Genomic DNA, 9,765 nt, shown 5'->3' with positions numbered 1-9,765 from the left:
TTTCAAATCTGTTGTTTTAAATGTACTCTATAAATAAAGTGGATTGAATTGGATCGAGAGCGTCCTGACGAGCTGCCTGGTATGGGAACTGTACCGCCATCGAACCATCATGGCACATCACATCGTTCAGACAAGACAAATACGCCAGGCCAAGGCTAAGTGGACCAACAAAGACACTAACCACCCCAACCACAATCAGTTCACTCTTACTTCGAGCGGGCAATACCACAGTTTCAAATGCCAAACAAACTGACTAAGCCATCAGGTTGCAGTTCAGGCTCTGAGCCAAGCCACACGTCTGTACATTTTCACCCATATACCTGCTTTATGTATATACGTGACATACTGTCTATACCTACCTGCTGCACTTTTGACCGTAACTTGTTCTCTCTGTCTTTTACATCCACTATTTTCACCCACTGGTACACTGACCTGTCACACACTTTATGTACGTGACTGTAGATGGATCCTTGGGAATGTTATGTATATTTGACATTTTGTGATATTTGATATGCTGCACAAGAGACTGCAGAACACTGTCTGTCACACTTAATGTATATCTGAATGTATATATACCCACATTCAGTGGAAGAAGCCCATATGCTGAAGGCTAGAAAAAGGTATACTGTAGCTAAGCAGGACACTTTTGTTCCTGTTTTGGACAACTGCCTTCCAGCGCTGCAAGCTGAGTTGACTGAATAATGAGAGAACTGCATTATGGGAGACAAGCCCTCTCCATCGTCAAACCTATGTAAGTCCCTGCGGTCTGATTCCTTAATGGAATGAACACGTGTGTGTGGTTGCTTGGTTGCTTGGTTGCTTGGTTGCTTGTTTTTGCAGAAAATGCACTAAAGACTTCTGGTGATTAGTAGTTTTCGTTCCCTACCTATGTTGAATACACTTATTGTAAGTCGCTTTGGATAAAAGCGTCTGCTAAATGACTGTAATGTAATGTGTGTGCATACCCACGCACACACGCTCGCACGCACGCTCGCACGCACGCACGCACGCACGCACGCACGCACGCACGCACGCACGCACACACACACACACACACACAAACAATCTTTTCGTTATGGCCTTATAATCATATGATGCACATCTAGTGTTACTCTGTTTAGGCCAGGGCGTAGCTTAGCGATATGGCCACAGAGTGGCTCCGACCTTAGTGGACATTCTATTATTATTATATTTATCCAATGTATGTGGAAGTACACGTGTGTCCATGTATGTATTAGGGATGCACGTCGCACGATATTGATATTTTGGCCGATATCCGTTAACATGGTTCAGATCGACGATACCGATACGGCAAGTAGTGTTTACCTCACGCCTGTTATACAGTAACTGTGATTTGGGGTGCAGATGCACACTTAAAACCCCCCCCCCCAAAATAACTGTGCATTCTTATTAACATTCTTAGGCTTACTGATGCAGATACTGTATTAGTTTAAACTATTTAAATCCTAAATCTTTCCAACTTGTTGATGCTTTTGAAAGCAGTTTCACATTCAAACATAAATATTATAAAATAAAATATTTACTAAAACTGATATATTATCTGCACATGTCTGCTCAATATGTGCATCCTTAGTATGTATGTGTGAGTGTGTGTGGCTGTGCACACAAAAGCATGTCTTAAAGGAGGAGTTCACCCAAAAAATGACTTATTTTCTATCAATTGCACACCCCATGAAGCCTTGAATTCATGGATTTGTTTTTGTTTTTGTCGCATTCCTAAGCCAATAATTTGATGACTGGGTGTATTTCCGGTAGGAGACACAAATAATCTACTTTGTGTCTCCTACCGGATACATTAGCCGGTATGAGACAGGAATCAAATTATTAGCTTAGGAATGCGACAAAAACTTTTTAAAAATCATGAATTCAAGGCTTCATGGGGTGTGCAATTGATAGAAAATAAGTAATTTTTTGGGTGAACTACTCCTTTAACTTGTTTTCTTTCACCTTCCTTCTCAATTAAACCCTATATATTAAAAAATACATTTTCCCTATATTCAAACGACAAACAGCAGAAATAGCTTATCTACAAGCATGTACATTATGTTATTTTTGTTATTCTAGAAAACGTTACATTTTTGGAAATCCTTTGAAATTTTGTTTTTCATTTTTTTATTTTTTGAAAAGAAATACAGACAGCAGGTTGAAAGTGGTTAACTTCAGGCCCCTTTTGCTTTGTTGTCCAGATTCCTTGGTACCTTTGTTTGCCAACCAAAGAAGGCTACTTTAGCCGTTTTCATTATTTGACGCTGCCGGTCATGCTTAAACTTGTATAGGTTACACACTGTACGTGCATGCACACTCACACGAACACATTCACAAAGACGTCATCTGGAGCTAAAATGGCCTAAAGCTCTGTACCTTCTCTACATCATTCACCCTTCAGAAGCAGTACGGGACAGATGGATAGACCACAAGCCCACCAACAGAGGAGAGGAGAGGAGAGGAGAGGAGAGGAGAGGAGAGGAGAGGAGAGGAGAGGAGAGGAGAGGAGAGGAGAGGAGAGGAGAGGAGAGGAGGTTAATCACAGTGGGTGGAATCATTCCAAATTGGACTGGTCTGGAGAAGTCATTAATTTAGCTTAATACCTTACAATTAATGCCTCTCACTCTGTGTCAACAGTTCACCGCGGTTTATCTTTGTGCAATACACGTAAATCTCTCTCTTTTTTACTCTGCTGTGCAGTGGGCCAGCCAAGGTCTAGTGAGCAGGAACAGCAAGTCTGAAGTGCTATACGATGGCATCAATGCAACAGACTAGCAGAGCATACCCTAGGCCTGCCCTTCTTAGCCACCTAACACAGTGGGTCTCAACCAGTGGTCCGGGCGAACCACCAGTGGTTCTTGAGGGGGTTCCAGGTGGTCCCCAGCTAAATGATGGAGAGTTGGAAACCAAATGGACCCTCATAGATCTTTAACTCTTGAGAGTGTAAAATGTTACGCTCTCAAGAGTTAAATTATTGTTAAACATCTGCATTACTCAATTATAAGAATTGTTATTTTGATCAACGTTTGCCCGTCATCTCTCCTATGGTGGTACCGTCAATACAGCATGGAATTGTGAACAAACTCTTATCCAACGATAACAAAATATTCTACGTTTTGAGGTCTGAGAGGCTGCATCTCATCAAATGTTGGTCCGTCGGCTCAAATGCCGAATAAATAATGGACCTTGATGTGAAAAGGGTTGAAAACCACTGACCTAACATCACTAGCCAGAAGCCCTTTGTAGTGCACTTTTGGGAGAACCATGTATGGCTGTGTTTGAAAGAATGTGAGTGCCACTGCCAGCCACATGTAATGTCAAATCCAAATCACGATATAGGCCAGTGTCATGTACGAGAAAGTGCAAAGTATGCTCTTGTAGGTAACAGTAGATTAGATATGAGAGCACATTTGGCGTGTGCCAGTTGCTCTGTGACAGACCATATCAAATGTAAATCCAAGGAGACAGTAATTAGATTGATTACAGATTGGATGAGCTTTTAGCTACTGTGCAAACACAGCAATTGTTGAAATCTAACAGAGAATCTGAGGTTTACAGTCAATGCACTCAAAATGCACTCCCATACATCTCCATCGCTGTCTCCTGTGTTATTGGCCATATTCACATGCTGGCCATTTTACTCTTATCTTTTGCTTGGGGCTATCGTACACAATGGCTTATCCACTTATTTCCTGCTCTCAGAAAATGTATGACTATCTGATATCTCTATGAATATCTGTTTTTAAAAGATAAAGTACTCTACCCGCTGGGCATGCAAAACACGTTTTATCTATTGTAATCTATAAACAAAAGGGGATATCAAATAGGCATAGTCGCCACATGAAATGCATTCTGGATAGCAGATAGCAGCCAGGATATTAAGTATTTTTTATGGTTATTCATTTCATTACTAAAAAAATATCCATGCCTCGACATTTTGTTTTAATAAATGTAACTTAATTTCTCATGAATTAAATAATAATAATTATAATAATAATACAACTGAAATGTATTTCCAGCTGAGCATATTACATCTACAGTACACTATAATTGATAATGGTCATAAATAGGCACCGTATCGCCAAGGACAGACCTGAAACAGGAACTTCTTCATGTCTGGCCAGCTTCTATATCACGTCTTTCCAATGGAAACAGGAACTAAACAATTACATTCACACGTGCCGTGCACTGCACACATGTACACACAGCCCACACAGAATGTGGCTTGTGCTGCAACTCAGTGTGCAATGTCTGGCCTCAAGGTTAAAACACAAAGATGTGAACACATTCAGCTCAACACCCACCATTCCACTAGTTCCATGTGCTGCTCTCTTTGCCTCTGTCTGCCTGTCTCTCTCTCTCTCTCTCTCTCTCTCTCTCTACCTCTGTCTCTCTCTCTCTACCTCTCTCTCTGTCGCTTTGTGCTAGACAGGTAAAGTGTCTTCTCATTGCCATGTGTGATATTTATAGAGCCCTCTATTGTATTAACTCAGTCCCTCAGCTCTCTCATGTCTCCAGCTCTCCTCTTTCCTTTTGATCTTTCTCTCTCACTCTTTCTCTTTTTGTGTGACACTCTCTCTCTCTCTCTCACACACACACACACACACACACACACACACACACACACACACACACACACACACACACACACACACACACACACACACACGCTCTCTCTCTCTGGATCCCTCACGGTTATCTCAAAGACACAGAGTTCATTCCACCTTAATCAGCAGAGTGCACAATCACATTTCCTGTCTAATGTTTGGGTCCTGACTACATTATTTGCATAATCCAGATCCTGTTCAACAATTTGGCCTAAGGTGTGTCACATGGTCCCACATCATGGGCTAGTTGATATGTTGACATGTTTGCTTGGTACTAGGCGTGAGACAGGAACAACTGAGAGACGTACAGAGACTGTTGTGAGAGTTAGGAATAATCAAATAATTACATTAATATTCATATTAATAAATATTAATAAAGACGCTTCATTTTACGAAACAAAAATAATTACATCTCACAGTTCTCTCTCTCTCTCTCTCTCTCTTTCACCTTTGTAACTCTGACATCACACATCAAAGACAGGAAATGGGGGGGAAATCTGCCCTTACACGTTTCATGAAGGTAACACTCATTAAAACTGATATCAAAGGAAATGGTATTGTTATCGCTACCGTGTTAGCTGTTGTTTTCATGGAAGTCGAACTCGGTACATTGTGCAGAAGGCAGAACAGAGTCGAACACTGTTTCCTGTTTTGAGCGTGTGTGTGTGCGCGCGTGCGCGTGCGTGTGTGTGTGTGTGTGCGTGTGTGTGTGCTTGTGTATGCGTGCGTGCGTGCGTGCGTGCGTGCGTGCGTGCGTGCGTGCGTGCGTGCGTGCGTGCGTGCGTGCGTGCGTGCGTGCGTGCGTGCGTGTATGTGTGTATGTGTGTGTGTGTGTTCTGCTTGTGGATGTGTCTTTACTGCTAGTTGTGTGTAGACCCATTAAATCTGTGGTTACAGGGCAGGCAGGATATCCTGTGTGTCTCAGTGAAACGCCCAGCTGAGAGACCTGAAACCTGAGTGTTAAAGCTGCAATCCATAACTTTTGTAGTGAATCAAGGGTTATTTTAACCACCCTGTATGGTAGAGCAGTGGTTCTCAACCTTTTTCTGGGTCAGGGCCCACTTAAAAATCTCAAAAGCCCACCCATCTGAGCATTCGGCTGTCATGTTAAGTGGTCAGATTGGTGGGCCGTGTGCAGTTTCAGAGCATGTTTATTTTAATATTCAATCAATCGATTGTGTTCCGGTTTGGATCGATGGAACCAACATAGTATTAAGTTCCTATTGACATGAATACCACAATGAACATACATTTTCAAGGTTTTAAAGAAAGATATACCATGTAATTTTTCCTCCATTAATTTAGTAGATATTAATGTTATATTATGATTAAGGTCTTAGTGTTTTGCCAATTATTTGGGGGCCCACTTGCGATACCCTCGCAGCCCACCAGTGGGCCCTGGCCCAGTTTGAGAATCACTGTAGTAGTGTGTGTTAATACTATATAACTACCACAACTGTGGTGGTTGAAAGTGGTCTCCCTGCTCTTCTATTGAGACATTTAGACCCTGTGTTTGGGTGGGACCACTGCTGGTTGACAAGAGGTACTGCATGAATCTCCCCCACCCAAAACATCCTTTCCGTCTTAGCTCAGCAGTAGACATTTCGGGAGCGACATGAATCTTCCGGATTGCAGCTTTAATTTAACTCAGGAGTTAAATTCACACTCAGGGTTTTACTGCGTATTATACATGTACAGACACATAGTGGCCTGATTTTACATATAGATATTCTGTAATTATACCTTTGCATGATGAAATACCATTATGCAATCACTTTACATAGACATGAATTATAGTGGCAGTGAATTGCTGGTGTACATAACACCTCCAAACACCTCCAAGTTCACTTCCATTGTCCATTGTTCTCAACTGTGATTTATGTAGAGAAAATATTTTGTTATATAATTTATATGTGGAGAAGATATATAATATATATATATATATATATATATATATATATATATATATAGTATAGATATTTTGTTATATAATTTATATGCGGAGAAGATATACATTATATACATATATATACAGTATAGATATTTTGTTACACGTATACTCAATTGAATCATTAAACATAAAAGTCAGCCAATTAAAAAGTTGTCTTTTTGGAGGTAATGTATGTGGACACTCAGTAATGAATATTTCATGATTGTGGCGACCATAACAGGTGGCTTGAAAAGATCAGAGGCTGCACAGTATATGCACTGACAGGTCTGGTGGCAGAGCTTACATGCTGAGTGGTCTTATATAAACACGTCAGGCTAATTGTGTCTGACCGTAGTATAGTACCTGAAGCCAAGCCAGCGCCAATGCCTGCAACACCAAGACACACCAGTGGGAGACATACAGTATTCAGGCACACACATCAGGCAAAAACATACACCTTCATCACACACACACACACACACACACACACACACACACACACACACACACACACACACACACACACACACACACACACACACACACACACACACACACACACACACACACACACACACACACGACACACACACACACACACACACACACACACACACACACACACACACACACACACACACACACACACACACACACACACACACACACACACACGCATGTTGTACACCCACACTGCATACAGGCATAGGTAGGCCAATGTACCACAACCTGCCATTCTGACAAACATTTTTTCCATGACACGATTTCTTAACCTGGTTTTGCCACTCTATTGTTTTACATTACCATTCTATTCACTGGGGTTGCTTGGTAGCTATAGTTGCAGGTACTCAGTATAATACACGGCTGTAGTGCTTCAGTGGCTCATGACAGATCCCTCAGATCGAGCATTGTGCAGTTCGAAAACTGTTTATTTTTTTATTTTTGGATGCTATTCGGGGCCTTGGCTTTATCTCCTCTATGCAGACTCTGCAATCATAACCGCACGCACATTGACAAGGATCATCTCTGTCTCTTAACCTGTGACAAGCTGCAACATAACGGCGCAAAGACCCGTGATGCGCCTGCTTGAACACAACAAGAAAACGAGACGCGCGTGATGATCATCCGTAGAGCCCAACACCTCACCAATCATGGTCAAGTAGGAATGAGACAAGACGATGATAATAAGGAAAGGCTCGCTGAGGTGGTGATATGAATGAATGAATGAATGTGACTTACATCTCGGAATTTATCCCATCTGCCCGCCGCCAGCCACTTATCATCCAAGAAATTGCCGTTCTCGGTGCGAGCGGAGACCTGATGTCCAAAGGCGACGGCACACACACATAGCAGGATCATCAGCATCTGCAAGCAACACAACAGAATGAAACAGCACCGGGGACAGCGAATCACACGGGGGTCGAAGGACTGACTGCAGACGGCAAAGCAATACACACACACACACACACACACACACACACACACACACACACACACACACACACACACACACACACACACACACACACACACACACACACACACACACACACACACACACACACACACACACTAGCCTACATCAATTCCCAAAGCGATCGTCTTGAATGGATAATAAGATCCATGATGATGTTCCTTTCCTACCTTGTCTCTGCTCGCTGTCGCATGAAGCTCTTCCGACTGTCTGTCTGTCTGTGTGCTCGCTACCGTTTTCTGTCACTGATAATAGCTCTCTCTATCCCTATCTCTCTCTCTCTCTCCTCCTCCCCTCCGCACCGGCTTCTCTGAGCGCAGCAAGGCGTGGACGCGCATGGTGCCGCGCACGGCCTCTACGCCAGTGTTGCCATGTCCGCTTATTATAAGCGACTTTGGGCTTGTTTTTCTGTGAAGTTGCTTGTAAATATTTAGACCCTCCAGAAACATGCGATTATGCGATCGCATAATTTATCGCATAGTCAGCCAAATGGCACAGATTATGCAGGGGTACATTTTTGCACAAAGAGCGCATAATTTTAAATTGCCTATATTTCTGCACAAGCTTCCTGCATATTTTGCAACTTTTCGTATATTTCCGCATATTTCGCAACTTCCCGCATATTTCACCACATAAAATCACACAATTCCCCGCATCTTTTCGCATGTTTTGCGTATTTCACAACTTTCTGCATATTTCGCAACTTTCTGCATATTTCACCGCATCAAATCACATAAAACCCTGCATATTTCGCAACTTTCTGCATATTTCACAACTTCTCGCAATTTCACTGCATAAAATCACATAAAAGCCCTGCTTATTTCATAGCAAAATCAAGGATTTTAGCCCGCATAATCAAGGATTTTTGCCCTCGTTTTTCTGGAGGGTATCGGTTGCGGTTTTTGGGGCTTTAAAGTGTACTTGCTTATTTAGGCTTGTTTCCACATTTTTTTTATTATTATTTAAACCAGTGGTTCTCGAATATTTTCACGAAAGTGTTTTGTGCCAGGGAGCATTTGTGTTGTAGAATGTAAAAAAAAAATTCCATTCAAGAGTTTTAGAAAATAGCAGATCCACAAGCTCACAACGCGCGTGGCAACACGTTGTGAGCATGTAGATCTGCTATTTTCAAATAAAGTGCTCATGTGGCCCATAGTCGCTTAATGGCTTGTTTTCCTAGACCTTGCTTATTCTCTCGCAAAATCTGGCAACACTAGCCTCTACGCTTCTCATTTCTATTTTTTCCATCCCCTCTCCTTCACTACAGTGCGGACAAAACGATCATGATTGCACGCTGTGTGTGAGATGCATTGCATTAGCAGCAGTGCAGCGTTATCGCACCACCGCAAAAAGTGTTTCCTTGCGATAAGGCTCTATGAGGAGAAGCCTGTGATGACATATTGCGAGTGTGCGCGCGCGTAGACATGAGGGGTGTTTTGTTCTGTGCGCGCGTGTGTGTTGTCCTACTGTGCCTTTCCTGTTTTCCTCCATTTTTGATTTGATTACAGCAATCACATGGCAGCGGTTCAGGCCTGTCTTCACAATACCTAGTAGAGTCGTGAGAGAGTCTAACTTCACATTCCAGGCAAAGGTTAGCTCAGGACTGTAAATTGATGCCTGGAGATAACATGGTTTCCATAAGAAATGCACTTAATAGGCCCCATTCTGGATGATTTGTGGAGGTGGGGGTGGAACCACTCTCTTTAGAATTAGCTCTGGAGGCCAGGGGCCACAGAAAGCAACCAAAA

General features: G+C 42.4%; 1 protein-coding gene across 1 annotated transcript in view; it reads right to left on the bottom strand.

Moving 5' to 3' along the window:
• The window catches only part of spock3 (SPARC (osteonectin), cwcv and kazal like domains proteoglycan 3), a 22,633-nt gene extending 14,311 nt beyond the window's left edge, over positions 1–8,322 (bottom strand). Inside the window, exons 1-2 of the mRNA XM_080419359.1 lie at positions 8,188–8,322; positions 7,783–7,908 (exon numbers count right to left, since the gene is read on the bottom strand). Of these exons, the coding sequence (XP_080275485.1) occupies positions 7,783–7,908 (126 nt within the window). The 5' untranslated portion in view covers positions 8,188–8,322. The remainder of the gene's footprint in view (positions 1–7,782; positions 7,909–8,187) is intronic.
• Positions 8,323–9,765: the final 1,443 nt, after the last annotated feature.

The sequence above is a fragment of the Gymnoscopelus braueri genome, assembly GCF_963280865.1.
Source record: "Gymnoscopelus braueri genome assembly, chromosome: 2".
NCBI classification, from domain to species: domain Eukaryota; kingdom Metazoa; phylum Chordata; class Actinopteri; order Myctophiformes; family Myctophidae; genus Gymnoscopelus; species Gymnoscopelus braueri.
The sequence above is the reverse complement of the archived record's forward strand: the minus strand, read 5'-3'. Positions and strand labels throughout refer to the sequence as shown.